At 38.1% G+C, this 17,868-nt stretch overlaps 1 protein-coding gene across 1 annotated transcript; it reads left to right on the top strand.

Annotated features, from left to right (window-relative positions):
- The first annotated feature begins 1,015 nt into the window (after positions 1–1,015).
- LOC107087285 (long-chain-fatty-acid--CoA ligase 3-like) lies at positions 1,016–14,067 on the top strand. Its single transcript, XM_015378787.1, has 15 exons — positions 1,016–1,230; positions 4,805–5,266; positions 6,897–7,074; positions 7,156–7,265; positions 7,337–7,475; positions 7,926–8,070; positions 8,544–8,667; positions 8,853–8,924; positions 9,020–9,159; positions 10,307–10,479; positions 10,569–10,643; positions 10,710–10,901; positions 10,986–11,100; positions 11,194–11,351; positions 11,652–14,067. The coding sequence occupies exons 2-15, from the start codon at positions 4,916–4,918 to the stop codon at positions 11,807–11,809; spliced, it is 2,130 nt and encodes a 709-aa protein (XP_015234273.1). The 5' UTR covers positions 1,016–1,230; positions 4,805–4,915; the 3' UTR covers positions 11,810–14,067.
- The last annotated feature ends 3,801 nt before the right edge of the window (positions 14,068–17,868 follow it).

Genomic DNA, 17,868 nt, shown 5'->3' with positions numbered 1-17,868 from the left:
CTTATTGATTAACTGTAACATTTATTGATTAGTGCTGATACCACACCGATTTATTGATATGTTTATTTGTATACACATGCGTTGATTAGATTTGTAAGGAAGATGATTTTACGGAGCCCCCAGGGTGTCAGGGTAAAAAAAAAATATAAAAGCCGGTGGAAATCCGTGGGCATGGATTGATAAACTGAGCGCACAGTTTTCCAATCCGTGCACGCAGATTAAGAAACAGTGCTCTCTGTTTATTAACCCGTGCCCGCGGATTGAGAAACTGTGCTCTCGGTTTATTGATACATGCACTAGAATCAATAAACTGTCTGCCCTGCTTTGCATTCGATGCATGGGTTGCACAAACAAGGTAAGTTTAGTCAATATATATATATATATATATATATATATATATATATATATATATATATATATATATATATATATATATAAACATATAGACTTACCTGTAGTGCAATGCAGTGCTTTAATGAGCATGCTTTAGAGCTTGAACTTGCATTAAACTCTGAAGGTTCTAGATTTCCACTGGCTTTTTTAGGTTTTTTTTTACTGAGCCCCCTGACACCCAGGGGGCTCCGTAGATTAGGGCCACTGAAAAAATAAATAAATAAATTAACAGATTTTTTAATTTTTCAGTTTAATATGGGAAAAATGTCAGAATTGTGACTTTAATCTCAGAATTTGGACTTTTTTCTCAGAATTCAGACTTTTTCCCATATCAAACTGAAATAAAATTTAAAAATCTGTTAACTTTTTCTTTTTTTTTTTAGTGGCCCTAATCCTCTTCTGCAGATTTGACTTACTAACTGATTTTGTAAGAAAAGAAAAAAAAACTGTTTGAGAGTTAAACCAATCAAAATATTTGTAATTCTGGAAAAGAACGGTGAATCCCAGCTCCCAGGGAATTGCAAACTAATGACCGCGAGTAACCCCTGTTACGTTGCCACTACCCCAAGCACGCGCCACCTCCAATGCGCCAATCACCATTCAAGAAACACTGTGACGTAGATGTCAGAGCTTCCGGGCTGATCGCTGTGGCCCGGTAATTCACAGATTTCCCTTTTTAATAAGGATTGCAAGACACACTTGCTGTTGTTATTTATTGCCCAAAAAAACCCAGTGTAAATAGTTAATGTACATATTCTTTTTTGGAGCTCTCGTTACGAGGATAAATATAACAGAGAAGGTCCCGCAGCGGCTCTGGCATAGCGGTTAAGAAAAGAGGTGAGGATGTTTCACTATGAGCGCTCTGCAGATGTACGGTGAAGGGAAGACGATTGATGCTTCCCTTGCTAATCACGAGCTTAGGACCCATCATGTATTATACGTTAAAATTGGTTTACGACCTAATGTTTGGCTATTTTCAAATCTAAAATTCATGTATGTATGGGCAAACCGGTGTCTGTTCACCAGCAGCGGTCACTGCAGCCGCTCCAACGTGTAGCACAGAAGCTAAATAGTAGCTTATCTCGCGTTCTGCTAACTGCTAATCTTGCTGATTTATTACTAACCATAAGGACATTTAAAGACCTGCTATGTAAAACTAAACATGTATGAATTGAAAGATATCACGTCGTTTTCGAAATGTTGTGATGCAAACGTATTTATCGAAGACAGCGACGTTTATAAAGATAATGACTCAGATATAATCAGTGTCAACACAGAGTATGACAGATAATACACGTTAATAACCACAGCAATTAATGAAAGGCCGTGTTTTTTTAATTAGGAAAGCCATTAAAATAAGGAATTATGTTGGAAACTTTAAAATATAAACATTTTCTCATCATATTTATGCTCTCATCCGTGATATCACTAGGGAAAAACCTATATATATATATATATATATATATATATATATATATATATATATATATATATATATATATATATATATATATATATTATAACGTCAAATACTGTATTTGATGATTTGATCTGGTGAGTGGCCATGTAGATTTCCACGAGCAATAATGATGTGGGAATTGAATTCAGTTTCATATTATCTAAGTAACAGGTTTTAGTAGAGATTATTGTCCTTTTATCACAAAGTGTTAGTCAGGCTTATAACGACCATCTTTCTTTTTGTTGATGGGGCTGAAATGACAATGTAAAGTGGGGATCTCAAACTGGTTCCAGAAAGGGCCATGTGGCTGCTGGTTTTCTTTCCAACCAAGCAATGGCACACCAGACTCCATTCATCTCATCAGTTGAGTCCAGTCTTAACATGATGACTTGATGAGATGACTCAATTTAACTAATATTATTTAAAAATATGTGTACTTGCTAAATATCCAACTGTCAGGCATTTTTTGGCCCGATGCAGGTTTATAGTCAACTTATAGATGCGACTTGCTGATTCAGGGGTCTTTTTTCTCTTAGGTGCATAAACTCCTGAAAGAGAAGCAAATATTGTGATAAATGTTATAGCTTTTAATCTCACAGAAAATTGAGAAAAGGCACTATTATTCACTTTTATGCATTCATTTCTTATGTACATAGTATATAGCTGATTTATTTACATAAAGTCTTAAGATCTGAACAAGAGGGGATTCTGATTTAGAAGAGCTGGACAATTCGGATCTCTGTCTGATTCATTGCTGCGTCTCTATTTGTTCATGTGGACCTACCCTTTTTTCTATTTTTAAATATGCCCTAATTTATTGACACCTTTTTATGTATTACACTTATAAAAGCCTTTGAAAATCAGTTGAAATGTAAGATAAATACATGAATTCACTGATAAAATGTTTATCGGGATTGGGTAACTTGAACTATCAAGAAGATGCATACCGTAAATAAATCATAGCAGGACAATAGTCTAAAGCACAGGTGTCCTTAAAATCTCACTATCTACAATGTTGCAGTTGCAAAGCTCTGCTTAGAATAGGGCTGCAACTATCGAATTATTCTGCAAATCGATTAATTTGTAGATTATTTTTTGATTATTCCATTTATGATCAGATAAACCAGGGGAAACCAAAACTTTTCCTCTTGAAAATAGATCTGGATAGAGCTTTTTGACTGACAAAAAAGCTTTTTTTTATCTTAAATGTTTATATATCCAGTTAACAATTGAATACTAGATTAGTTGATCATTATTTCAACAATTGGTTAATTGTTTCAGGCCTAGCTATTTGATTACGGTTTTGCTTAAAATCGAGATGCTAAAGCTCAGGAAGAATGGGGTCATTTTGATAATGGAAAAGGTAGAGAAGAGTTAGAAAATTGTTTGTTGCGATCAATATTTTCATCCTGACATTTATTACTAACCTTGCGTTTTCTATTCTCTCATTATCTAAGAGGAATCCATGTGTTTGATACATGCTTTCTCTCTGTACTAAATTGATTGGTGCTGCATATTCACTTTTATTGCAAAACTTCATTCATATGTTGTTGGGTGTGACTTTGGCTTACACTAGGTAGACTTGTGGAATGAATGTATCTAAAGCAGAATACCTGGTGAGTCACTCTAACCGTCTTTCTTAAAGTAACTGCTTTTATGTGAGAAAACGTTTTTCACCTTGTTGATATAAAGGTAACAAGGAAAAGGGTGGGGCAACTTTTTTTTTTTTCTAACCCTAAGTCAACATGCAACGGGCTGAACCTGTATTGCTCAACGTGGGATATTTTATGGCCTGGGCTGTGCATGCAGCTGCACACTGTTAGATTTTCCCAATCAGTTAAAATTAGTCAGTTAGTGGCACCATTTAGGATCTTGGGGAACTAGTGAAACGTGTTTATCTCGTAAGGCAATGTCTGCTTGTGTGAAAATAAGAAATTCAGCTGCCGTTGTGGGCTGGACTTTAAAAGACATACACATATACGTTTTAATGTGCACTAAAGCAAAACTATTCTGTGAACACAATATAGATATGGATAAATGGTATGACAAAAAGAACAGTTTTATGTAATTTAAAGAACAACAAGAAAGAAATTGATAGAAATCATATACAAATACATTTTTTAATATTTAACTCACCATTTTGACAATCATCTCTTCTGATGAGACAAAAAGTTTGGCTTCTTCAATGTTAAATTTTGCACCAGCTGTGATGTTCATGTGCAGGTGAGGTCACTGCTGTTTAGTAACCAGTTTGGTTTTATTGTTCCTAAATTAATTTCAGAGCCTGTGGTCAACAGCGGCTCATCTCTTTAGCCTGTGGTATTTCTTCACTGCACTGTCACATGAGCAGACCCTCTGTCCTGACCTTGGTTCCTCTCCCTGCATGTTACAGAATGAGTCACTGCTGCCTTTTCTACCGCCATCAGGCCCCTTAAGCATACGCTAGAGATAGCTTAGCTCAAAGGAAGACAGTCTGTTTTTTAAGTTTAGCTGAAAAACCTAGTGTATTAACAAGCATAGTATGTGTTATTTACTACATTCAGATAGGCTGTGATGGAGGGAGTCACTGCATGTTTCATATTCTAGAGTATATGAAAGGAAAGTATCTCTAAGATCTTGACTTATTGTAGTTAACCTTGAGTGTTTATTTTTGAAAAATGTAATTGTTAATTGAAATACTCCTTGGTGCCATTTTTAAATATTGATTGTGGGAGTTGCAGCTGCATACTTCGGCTGTCGAATGAAGGACTGCCAGACATTTGACTGGAATAAAAAGCTGTGACCAAGATGCTGCCTATGAATAGGAAAATCTGGGTGTTCATTCAAACAAGAACTTACTAACTGAGATACAAATACTTATGTCTATTGCTTTCCTACATAGATTGATTTTAATCAATAAAACAAAAATTTTACAATCAATATTACATTTTGTATGTATTCTTTACTTGGCAGGCTGTCGTACTGCATGAAACACCAACCTTCTGGATCCTCCATACCGACCAGCTCAGTTCGCCATTGGTCAGAAGGGTTGGACTAGTGTCCAGCACTGACTTCATCCCCAAGATGAAGTTGAAGGAGGATATCAACCCTCTGCTCCTGCAGGTTTTCCGCTCTGTCGTCTGGGTCTATTCGGTCATAACCTTCCTACCCTGGTACTTCTTCTCTGGAGCCGGAACTAATTTGGAGCGAGCCCGGCGAATAAAGGCCCGCTCCATCAGCGGGCACCCAGCAGGACCTTACAGGGCCATCAACAGCCAGGAGAAGCTGGTAGCACTGGTGCAGCCGGGAGTCGACACACTGGACAAAATGTTCGAGTATGCAGCGAGGAGGTTCCCAAACAGGGACTGTCTGGGTACTAGGGAGGTGCTGAGTGAGGAGGACGAACCGCAGCCGAATGGCAAAGTGTTTAAAAAGGTGAGACTCTTCTGACCTGCTGCTTTAACCATGGCTGCTGTGGTTAGATATAATTGATGGGGTCAAAGACAATTATTCACAGATGCATTTTTTTTTTTTTTTTAAGGAAGTTATATATACTAAACCTTTCCCAAAAATGCTTTCATTTGTTCTTTGCAGTGTGAAGGGTATGTTCACACACACGTCTGGTTCACCATTCTCGTGGGGACTTTCAATTGACTTCCATTAATTTCTAACCCATTTCTAAAGCCTAACTGTGACCCTTACCCTGCCCATTACGGGTTTATAGCTAACCCCTCAATTCACACATTACTCCATAACAGCTCAGCCTAAAACAGCATTAGTTACCATGGGGACCAGACATTAGATTTATGGAAAATTGTCCCCACCATGTAATAAATACACGCCCACGGTACCTGTGTGAAGTTCATGTGTATATTTGTATATTGATGTGTTTGAATTAAATACCAAACATAAAAACAATTAAAATAGAAATGATAACATTATTTTGATTTAGTTATTTGTTTAAATAAACAATAGAAATGGTTGAGGACATCTCAGGAAATCCTCTAATCTGAGATGGATGATCAAATACGGAAGATATCTGTAACAAATTTAAATAAATGCAAGATCGTATTTTGCATTATGTCTCTATATCTCCTTGCATCTATAGTAAATTCAAGTCAGGAATATCAGCAAATTGTGTAAACCGCAAAGCTCCTATTGGCTCTAGGTTTTATTGTTTACGGGAGTGTGGGGCCATTCAAACATTCTGGAAGGTTTGTGCTCACATCAATATAGCTACTGGCCAACAGGTGTCAGAAGATCCACTGATGAGTCTGTTAGGAGATTGTCCTTCATCCCGGTTTCAAAATAGGCATGTTATACAGACACTTGTAAGCAAGAAATGCTTTTGGGAGATGAATCTCTTCATAAAAATCATCAATATACGAAGCAATGGGTGTTTCGACTTGGACACAATTTTGACTTTTTCACTTTTTAGAGCTAAATGGAAAAAAAAAACAAAAAAAACTTAAAGAGTAGAAAGCAAAACGGACCCTAATGGAACATTGTTGTAGACACACATTTATGTGTGTGAAAGGCTTTTACTTAACAGCACCAGTCATGATGTGTATTGTTTTTATGGTTTTTTTGTTTCTTCATTTTGTTTTGTGTATTTTTGGGGGGTATAAAATAAAATAATATAAAAAAAATAATAAAATGATCAAATAAAATATGGGGTAAAAATATAAAACAACAGAACTATGAGGACAGAAATGTGAGTAATGCAAAAACAGTCAATAAAGTGGTACTGATGTTTAAGTTATGGTGAGTAAACTAGTAATTAACCAGGAATGCCCTGTAGATGGCACTAAATTACAACATGAGTAACAATGTCTGCCCTATCAGCTTATTATTAACATGGCATTTTTCCAGGATGGATTTTCTTCTTTAAAATCCTTAAATTCTACATCTATATAAAAACTTTAAACACCAGCTGATGTTGTTATTGTTTCTTCTCATAAATAATTGCTATAAAGCTTCAAACAGATGGCATAAACATTCTGCAGCGACTGTCTGTTTTCCGTGTGATTATTATTGCTGCGTCTAATTTGCATGTTTTCTGCAGGTCATTCTCGGGAACTATAACTGGCTGACGTATGAGGAAGCCTACCATGCAGCGAAGTGCTTTGGTAGTGGTCTGGCAGCTCTTAATCAGAAGCCTCACCATAACATCGCCATTTTCTGTGAGACTAGAGCTGAGTGGGTCATAGCGGCGCAGGCCTGCTTCATGCACAATTTCCAACGTAAGTGACTCAGAGAGAGACGACGATGTTTAGTGAGGCAACAGTAAAACTAACCAGACTGAATGTCAATGAATTTCACAGTTGTGACACTGTATGCCACACTGGGGCCCAAAGCCATAGCTCATGGCCTGAATGAGACAGAGGTCACCCACATCATCACAAGCAAGGACCTACTTCAGAGCCGCCTTAAGGTACATTTTCCCCCTTATATATTATCAAACAATGTAACCAAATTTCATCTTAATGAAACTTCTCTTCCCAGGCCATTCTGTGTGATGTGCCCCGGCTGCAGTATATCATCGTTGTGGACGTTAAACCCACAAGTTGGTCAGATATGCCCAGAGGGATCACTGTCTACAGCATGGAGGCTGTGAAGGAGCTGGGATCCAAACCTGTAAACCGTGAGTGATCATGCGCGCTGATTAAAACGGTTTTTAATTTAGGATAGAGAGATGTAGGCTTAATACAAGGCCAGCTTGCTGATGTATAATTAGAATGATGTGCAGTGCATGGAGGAGTCATTAAATCACCTCTTACCAAACATTGCCTTTGATGACAGTAGCACATTTAAACAATTGAGGCTATCCACTTTTTTTTCCCAGGTTTTGGGAAATTGAACAGAAATCAGTAGGTTTCTATTCTTGTCCATTATTTGAACTGGTAACAAATATCATGTTTTCGCTTTACACATTCAAGGAATATCAAAACATTTTGATTTAAAACAAACACACAAAAAAAACCAAAAAAAAAAAACACTGCATATGATTCTTCATATTTAGATTTCATTTGTAAAACTGTTGATTTGTGGTGTATTTCCCCTTCCGCCATCCTGCTCTGTTGTGCGCTTTTAGTGGACCGCAGACAGCCGGAGCCCTCGGACATCGCTGTCATCATGTACACCAGCGGCTCCACAGGCATCCCCAAGGGTGTGATGATCTCCCATGGCAACCTCATAGCTGGCATTGCAGGCATGGCCGAGCGGATCCCCAACCTCAAGTAAGCAGTTCTCAGTTTCACTACTTAGTCTTTGACACTTCCTCTCTGATTGTCACATTCAAAATCTGTCCTTCTGTTCATTACAATAATTTTCAACGCATTTTTTGTAACATGTTGTAGCTATTTGTAGTACTCCATTCTTCTGGATATGTACGCTGGAAAACGATCTAGAAATAAGTAAAAAATATCTTAAATTAAGTCTATATACCCTTTATTAGAGTGGGTAAATGAGATAGTTAGCCAATGGAATGAGTGTTTTTACTCTTAAAATAAGATAATATGCACTTGAAATAGACAATGCAGTTGCGGTTTTTTATTTTAAGTGTAAATTGTCTTGTTCCATTGGCAAAATTTTTCTTTTACCTTCTTAATCCAAGAAGAAATGCACTTATTTTAAGAAAAAAATCACATATCTAGAGTTCGATTTTTTTCCAGTAGGTAGGTAATTTGTTTTGTTTTTTTTATTCTGGCAGTGAGACAGACACCTACATTGGCTACCTACCATTGGCTCATGTGTTAGAGCTCAGTGCAGAGCTGGTTTGTATCTCCCATGGCTGTCGCATTGGATATTCCTCTCCTCAGACTCTGGCAGACCAGGTCAGTGTATGAGCGGACAAACAGATTTTTATGTCATCCTGTCTCTACTGCTGTGACACGAGAAAATGAGTTCCCACATGCAAGAACACTGTAGGATTCATTTGATTTAATGCTCTACTATCTCTGGGACCGTGATAGGTGACAGACTGTGATCTGTTCAATAAAGAGTTGTTTCATTTTCTCAGTCCTCCAAGATCAAGAAGGGCAGTAAAGGGGATACCAGTGTGCTTAAACCCACTCTCATGGCCTCTGTACCAGTAAGTCCCATAGTCTGTTGTAAAGCTTCTATAAACAGATTAAACACTGGGTGTTCAGTCACAACTGAGCTGTCGTCTTCTCTCATTATGTGCAGGAGATCATGGATAGAATTTACAAAAATGTCATGACGAAAGTAGACGAGATGAGCAAATTTCAGAAGACGCTCTTTGTGTTGGCTTATAACTACAAAATAGAGCAGATATCCAAAGGCTACAGCACTCCTCTCTGTGACAGGTAATCCGCATTACACCCACCCAAAGACACACGAGACGCTTACTGAGCCGACATTTCATTCTTTTTTCAAAGTTACGCAAGCAGTAACCTTTAGTTCCTAATAGCTAATCATAACTTTAAAAAAAAAAATCTCCCCTCACTAATCCTTGGTAAAATGAAGCCGTAGTAAGACCTATTGTCTAGTGTGGGACTTGGTTTAAACTTAATTTTTAACAATTATTATCTTGGAACACATTTTATTAATCTGCAACCACAAATTACTATTTATTTTATTGGTATTTAATATGATAGATCATCACAAACTGGTGTGTGATTATGAAAAGGAAGGAATACGTAACATGTTTTTCAAAAAGCGACTATTTATGGACGTAATAATGGATGAAACTCTTGCTAGATGTTTTCAATAAAGCTTTATTGAATAAAACAAAACAAGAGAAAGTGACAGTGGATGCCTGTGTCTGCATTTTATTATTAAATGAGAGCTAATGGTATCATGACCACATCACCCAAAGATGAAGGAAGGTAATAAGAAAACAGAACAATTATTAACAACAGACTGTAGCAGAGCTAGGGCTGCACAACATACGGCAAATGTATCCAGTTGGCTATATCAGTGTACACAATATTATTATAGCATTAAGCTGTTCAGTCTGCAGTGAATGTTAGATAATTAAATCATCAGCTTTCCAGTGGTGTACGTTCTTTAATGTTTCAGCAAATGTTTTACGGGTAATGAAGACGTTTATGTAAAGCTATTAAAGAGCTACAGCTGCAGATTCTTCAGTCACATGTTCAACTTCACTGTTTACAGCCTTTTCTTACAATCTGACTTATGTTTTGTCAGGAATGACAAGAAATAGAGATTTGCATTTTTAAATGAAGTGGTGCCTGGTTCAACAACGTACCGACTTCGACGGAGGAACACAAATTTGTGCCTCACTTTTCAGATTTTCTTCTTTTTTTTTATTACTTAGAAAACTGCTACTTTTTGTTATCACCTACAATTCCAAATAGATTTAATTGACTTTTTTTGTTTTTATTGAATAGTTCAAGGCATTATAATATTTCAGGGATTCCAGAAATATTGTCCCAATAACTCTTTGCTCTTGTACACATCGGTTTTCTCTCTTTCTCTGCTCCCCTTTAGATTCGTTTTCCACAGAGTTCGGTCTCTGTTGGGAGGTAACACTCGGGTCCTGCTCTCTGGAGGAGCCCCGCTGTCAGCTGCAACGCAGCGCTTCATGAATGTCTGTATGTGCTGCCCTGTGGGACAGGGCTACGGCCTGACGGAGACCTGTGGAGCTGGCACCATCAGTGGGGGTAGGAGAAGATTGATTTTGATCAATAAGCACCACTTGTGTCTTGTGAATTTCAGATTAAAATAGAGGTGCTTTTAATTTATTTTCTAGCCTGGGATTACAGTACAGGACGGGTTGGTGCGCCACTGGTTTGCTCAGAGATCACCTTAAAGGACTGGGAAGAAGGTTAGTGACCTGGTTAGTGACCAGACATGTGGTAAAATATTACTAACAAGGTGTGTGTTTCTTCAGGCGGTTACCACAGCACTGACAAGCCCAACCCAAGGGGGGAGATTTTAATTGGTGGGCCCAATGTGACAATGGGATACTACAAAAATGAGGGCAAGAACCACGAGGACTTTTTTGTGGATTCGAAGGGACAGCGATGGTTCTGCACAGGAGACATAGGAGAATTTCATCCAGACGGCTGCCTGAAGATCATTGGTAGACCTGCAAACATGCTCTGCTTTTTCAAACAGTTTTAAAGTTCCATCTCCCATCAAACCATTTTCTTTTAATTTTTTGCAGACCGTAAAAAAGACTTGGTGAAACTCCAGGCAGGTGAATATGTCTCTCTGGGAAAAGTTGAGGCTGTTTTGAAGAACTGCCCCCTTATAGATAATATCTGTGCCTACGCCAACAGGTATTATCCAGTTTCCTCTTGCTTATTGACCTTGCTCTCTGCCAATAATTGTACCAAAAAAACAAAAACAGTTTTTTTTTCCTGTTCTTTTAGTGAAGAGTCGTATGTGATCAGCTTTGTGGTTCCAAATCACAAACAGTTAATGGGATTGGCAGAACAGGTTCAAATAAAAGGCACGTGGGAGGAGCTCTGCAACAACCCTCGGATGGAGCGGGAGGTGCTCCGTATCATTAATGAGGCTGCCATCTCAGGTAGAACTTTTCCATCCATGGATCCAACAATTCCTGTTTGTAAATCCGTCCATCCATCCATGAAGCTGTCTGAAACTATCCATTTGTTCAACATGCTTTGTTAGCGTTCTTCCTTTCATCACATATTGTTGAAATTCTTGAAGACTCAGTTGCTTGACTTAAAAAATTTGTAGAATCCATGATAAATAAATATCCGTCCCTGTCAAGCTGCTACTTTTGTATATTGTGTTTTTGCTTGAAATATTTAGTCCCGTACCGTATCTGTGAGGCTGATTTGTCATTCTGCTCTCTTTCACTTAGGCAAACTGGAGAGGTTTGAGATTCCCAAAAAAATCCGGCTGAGCGCTGAGCCGTGGACACCGGAGACGGGCCTAGTTACCGATGCGTTCAAATTGAAACGCAAAGAGCTAAAGAAACACTACCAAGAAGACATTGAGAGGATGTATGGCGGGAAATAACAGAGATGCATTACACACTAAACACTCACATAGCGCTTAAAAAGCCCCCTTGGGAACTGTCTCATGCGGAAATACATGGATGACATACACACACACACCTAACTACAAACATACAGACTTGTTTGCCTCCTCAGCTTCACTGTAACCAGCTTTGATCAAAAGAGACAGGAAAGCCTGGAATCAGGTCCTCATTTATCAGTTGAGACAAAAGGCTGAAAGGGACCTTAGAGAGGTTCCACCAAAGCTCAGACCCTACCGAGTCGCTATGACTACCACAGGAAGTCGGACCGTTGCATGGCTCAAAGTGAAAAGAATGTCATGCTAGACTTTTGTACATCTGTCTGTGTTGCTTCTCTTCTCCTCTCCACACTGTCTGGAACATTCCACCTCTGCAGCTCGGTTTGCTAACTTGCAGCGCAGTTATATGGCAGGGATGTGCGTTCCTACATAGACTCTGAGTGACGTTAAGGTTGGAATATTTGCAGGGATTTTTATTGTCTTTAATATATGATTTTTCTTACATGTGTTGCAATGTTTCGTTAATGTTTAGTTTGACAGCATCAGGATCCATGTGTGAGATGAATAAGTGTTGCAAAGCCATGAGAGATTTAACATTAAGACATTGAAAAATCTGTTTTGTTCTTGTTACTTGTATTAATCGGATGGTTTTTAACCATTTTGTTTTCTATCCTTAAGTTGTGTTTTCTATCTGTTGATGCTCATTGTATGTTTTCTTTTTTACGGTCATTATCCCCTCTATTTATCTGTCTGCATCCCAAAGTTTGCTGATTGGAGTACATGTTTACTTACTTGACTCCCTTGCCCCTGCTCCCTGCAAATGCAGCATTTCTATCCTTTGAGACTTTGCATGCATTGGGATATGCTTCTCAATGACCTGCCACTTCTGCCCTGTGTCACTCCAGTGAACAATTAATGCATCATATGGATAACCTTCAAGGGAATTTTGCTTACTGTACAATGATTTATAGTAGAGTTACGAGTAACCTTTTGGCACAGTTGTATTTTAATCTTATTAACCATAGATCAACCTAATATGATTTTTGTTTTTAAATATACGAAATACAAAAATGAATGTGCAATATTTATACATAGTTTTAAAGTGTAAGAAGGAGGCAAGGCACAGCCAAAAGCTTTTTTTTTGTGGTTTATTCGTCACTAAAGCTCTTTTAAGGAGAAGTCAGCTTAAGGGGACGATAGAGAGACACTGATAGGAGAGTTGTGATATAGCCTATACTGAAAATGTTCATTTAAACTGCATGATGGAAGATGCAAAGTACCTGAATGAGAAAAACATAGCACTCCATTCAAGCCACTGAAGAAGAAATGCTTTATGAACAGACTAAAGGCTAGAGTACATAGGATAAACTCAAACTAAGATTTCTGTATAACTAGACTGGCCTGTTAGTATAACTATGTGTAATGTACATAAAAAGGATCCTGTAACCTGCCATTTTAGTTGACTTCATGTAAAATACAGCTTGAATACAGTAGAGTTTAAAGAAGATTGGACTCTTTTCTTTAAGTTTTTGTTTATTACTGAAGATGAGAATGTTTGGTCAGTGCTATAATGTAAAGAGGACAGATTCTCTTAATGCAAGCTTGGCTTTCTGGTACTTAATGCTTACTGCATCTCTAAAGGTACAGTCAGGTAGGTTAACTCCACCTCTTATAGCTTGTAGAGGTATGATCGTGTTGTTCTAACCAAGCAGGACCTCTCGCCTACTTTCTTTCTTTTTAAAAACAAATTTATTTCCCCCTGACATTTCATTGAAAAGTCAGTCCCTTAATCTGCTGTCTGCCTGGAAAGAGGCGGCTTGTTGCCTTCTGTCTGAAAACATGCGATTTCTTCAGCGTTTCTGTCGAATGTGAAGCACTCCCTGATTATTGTTGATACCACACACTCTAAACATACCATCACCAACAAGGCAGGGGGAGCAGGCGCCCCAAAACACAAATGTTTATTTTTTTTTTTACTTGCTTTGTTGAAAAGGTTCGGAGGGACGGGGGGAACTTCGATATCCAAACTGCATTAAATACTTCCAATAACTGTACACATGTAAAGGCTCCTCTTAATGTATTTAATGATCTTTGTTATTGACCAGTTTTGAGGGTCCTTTTTTTTTTTTCCTCCTTTTTTCTGTTTGTTTTTGTGTGATGAAGCTGAGCTACTGCAAGTGTATCCTTTCTTATTTATTTGTGATCTGGACTTGGCAGTTATGTAATGGAAATAAACAAGTTTGTATTGTTGATCTGTCTGTTGTTGTTGTGTTCTCTTTTTTAAGGGTGTGTTGAACATCTGAGGGATAAACGGCTTGATCGGATTCACCCTGAAACCATAGTTTCTATGGCAACATAGGCCAAGTGCCGCTGTCTGTGTGAACCTGGTTGGCTGTCAGCTTCCCAACACATTGAGAAAGCAGTTTCAGGAGTCAAACCTTCACTTAGACCTAGTAAACAAAAGATCTCCTTAATTGACATGTTATTTATATATATAATGTCAGACCTGTGCTGCCACTTCACTTGCTAAAGAAATTTGTATCTGTTAGAATTGTGTGATAAAACAGACTTATCTCTAGCATATTTATCTTATTGTTATTTTATTATCTATGGATCAGCTAAGGTACCCAGATTGTCCAGTTTCCTGAGACCTGATAAGATATTTAATAAATTACTTGTCGTTTATTAGATTATAAACTAATTGCATCTTAATGACCACCTGGTATTTACTTTTCTCTTCACAATTTTCCAGATTATTTATGGGGTTCAGGTAAACTAAGTTTGCTGGCTGCACAAGCATACTAACAGCATTGCCACTGAATTTACTTTGACAGTATGGACCTGTTGAACAATGCAAAAAGCATCTTTTTAACTCATCACTATGAAAATTTCACACTTGACCTAAAGAACATTGGATTCCGTGCCTCCACTCTTCCTCAGACATCAGGACCCTCGTTACCAAGTAAAACACAGGACAATAAATAAGTAAGCAACATCCTGGCAGGGTTCCTTCTTGGCCCAACCAAGACTCCTCCAATGTTGTCTCATTCACTTCAAGACAATCTGCTGCTAAATAACACTCACTTAGTTATAAGAGTAACAGTTCTGCAGTGTACTTTGGTGCCTCTTATTTGTATTCACTGTCATATGCTTTATCTGGGACCCGGTCCCTCTCTGTAGACACCTCCTCTTGCTCTGCTGAGGGAAGCCCGAGGAGCTCCCAGGCCAGCCGAGAGACAGTCCCTCCGACAAGTTCTGGGTCGTCTTCTCGGCCTCCTCCCAGTGAGACGTGCCAGGAACACCTCCCAAGGTTTGGTGACCAGGAAGCATCTGAAAAAGATGACTCCTGACTCCTTTCGATGTGGAGAAGCAGTGGCTCTACTCCAAGCCCCTCCTGAATGACTGAGCTCCTCATCCTATCTCTAAGGGAGTGCCCAGCCACACTGGATGGAGCTCATTTCAGTATCTGGGATCTCATTCTTTTTGTCGTGATCCGAATTTCAGGACCATAGGTCAGGGTAAGAACGTAAACCAACTGAGAGTTTTGCCTTTTTGCTTAGCTCTCTCTTCACCACTACAGACCGGTGCAGCTTTTGCATTATGGCAGCAGCCGAACTGATCCATCTATTGCTCCCCTGCTCCATTCTCCCCTCACTCATGAACAGGACCCCAAAATACTTGAACCACCAACCCCCTGCTTGAATCTTTTTTCCTGCCCTGGAAAATTATTTCTATTTCTGATTTCTATAAATCTGTGGAGCAGTGTGAATAGGTTACACAAGATGATAATTTCCTTATTAGGGCAAACAGCTATTTTATGCAGGGCACCCTGGAATGGAGTTTTGACAGCTGAAGCTGTGTTTTTATCGCAGAGGCTGGATGTCTCTTGAGACCTCTCACTGCTGCTTCTGCTGCCAGAGAGAAAAACTTGCACTATGCACAAGCATTTCCCGCCGTGTAAAGAGACTATAATCTATGAGCATCCCCCTTTTAAATGAATTACTGAATATTATAAATGTTATTTTATTACAATATATTATACAGTATTTGATTTAAAATGCCCTCTGGTTTTCAATTAGTCTAAAATGAATTTGAAATAAAAAATGTTTTGGCTCTGTCTTTCATTTGAAATAAAAAGCCAGTCTATAGTGCACACAGTCAAGCAGTCCTTCCCATCCTTCTCTGCCGTTCCATCCCTCCATCCGTTCCTCCGGGAGGAGTGAGTGAGTGAGTCATAGGCATAATTCTCCCTTCATTAGTCCACTGATAGTGATGCACGTAAACACAGAGAAGACATGGCTCAGTCACAATAACAACAACACAGAGAAGCAGGAAGGTTGTCCTCCATATTGTATGAATAAAAAATGTGGTTCTATTTATGTATTGTTTTTATCTTCCTTTTCCACTAGCATGCTGTTCGATCACTTTTTTTCCTCCTCCTACTGCTTTGCTTGGCTCTCTCTTCCTGTCTGCTTATGACTCAGAAGTGCGGAAAAAAAAACTTTTATCTCTATGCTCTGCACACGCACTCTTGGGTTAGCCAGAGACATATTGGCGTTTACCCAAGGATGAGCAGGGCTGACGCTGGGCTGCTTCATAACTCCGGAGAGGTGGTGGGTGGTTCGTGGAGAAGAACTGAGAATAATTGCATTTCAGACTGAAAAAGGACTATAAAGCAAGGATGGAGCTGAGATGTGAAAATAAAGATATACAAGAGGATAAAAGTGTATAATAGGTTTTATCATAGCCAGTCCAACCCTCTATCATTCAGTGGTAAAACTGGAACATGTTTTAATACCCACAATGTTCTTTTCTAGATGAGCTCAGTCTGAAAAGCAGTTTACAGACAACATTTCTTAACTGCCAACTAAACACCTTCTAAAATGCTTCCTCCACAACTATGTGTATGACTATTTTCCATGCAAATTCATAATGCTCACCATCAATATTAGTTGTTTTTAGGATGACAGCTCATACCATCATGGCCAGCTATGTGTTGTATACAAAGAGGTGTCAACAAACTTCTGAAAACTGTTTTCTGAGAATCAGGAAGCTTTGTCTGTGAACACAGGGCATGACATTTTCCTTCTATAAAAACCAAATCAAGAACATCAGCACAACTCTGAGGCACGTTGGTGGAGGAGTGATGATTTCCAATTGATCCTCAGAGTCACAAAGGGTTTCTGGAAGGAATAAAGCTAAGATTGAAATCTTTGGTACCGAAACTTTAAAAAGTTTAGATTAAGAGCAAGAGATAAATTGTTGATAAAATGTCTCAACAGAATAATATTTTCCAAGTTCGGAAACAAACCTAGAAATAGAAAACTCAGTGAGAAATTAAAGTCCTAACTTACATATAACTCTTATTTAATTGGTTATATATAAAGACTCAAGGAATCTATGACAATCTGAGAGATGACTAAAGATAATTATAGATGTTGTCCTCTTAAATAATTCCAGCTTAATGCGACGACACTAGCACATAAAGAATTGGATCTATTTCTTTATGTAAATAAAGAAATATACACTTGCTTTCATTTTTAATGCTTGTAAACCCCCAATGAGCTACTACCCTGGGCTGAACCATACTGTAATACTTATTAAAGAAATACCTAAACCTATGCATTGTTAGTGCAATAACATTTTGTTTGTTTGATTATTTTTGCATATATCAAGACATTTTTAGAAGTTATCTGTAACCGATTTGTTTTTGCACAGAAAATCAAGGTGCATTATTGTCATGCCATCAAATTGTTAACATGCAATCTGCTCTTTTAATTAAAACTGGTGATTATTTCATAAACAATATTTACCTTCACTTTGACTGTGAAGCCAGGTTTATTATCTGATTATTTATCATAATGGATCATTTTCCACATTTGACTTGCAAGGATCACATCTATGCCTGGGCTGTTGTTTTTAATACTATCATTTATGACATATACTAATTTTTATGTTATAATCCAGGTAGGTACCAGTACATAATTAAGATCAGAATTAAAACATTTATATATATATATATATATATATATATATATATA

The sequence above is a fragment of the Cyprinodon variegatus genome, unplaced genomic scaffold, assembly GCF_000732505.1.
Source record: "Cyprinodon variegatus isolate N-32 unplaced genomic scaffold, C_variegatus-1.0 Scaffold178, whole genome shotgun sequence".
NCBI classification, from domain to species: domain Eukaryota; kingdom Metazoa; phylum Chordata; class Actinopteri; order Cyprinodontiformes; family Cyprinodontidae; genus Cyprinodon; species Cyprinodon variegatus.
This window is presented reverse-complemented; position numbering and strand designations above follow the sequence as displayed.

What these genes read in the sequence shown, in the direction of transcription:
- LOC107087285 (XM_015378787.1), top strand. Translation starts at nt 4,916, where the DNA reads ATGAAGTTGAAGGAGGATATCAACCCTCTGCTCCTGCAGGTTTTCCGC. An exon ending in AGCACTCCTCTCTGTGACAG is followed by an intron (nt 9,160 to 10,306) that starts GTAATCCGCATT and finishes GCTCCCCTTTAG; the next exon opens with ATTCGTTTTCCACAGAGTTC. An exon ending in AGCTGGCACCATCAGTGGGG is followed by an intron (nt 10,480 to 10,568) that starts GTAGGAGAAGAT and finishes TTTATTTTCTAG; the next exon opens with CCTGGGATTACAGTACAGGA.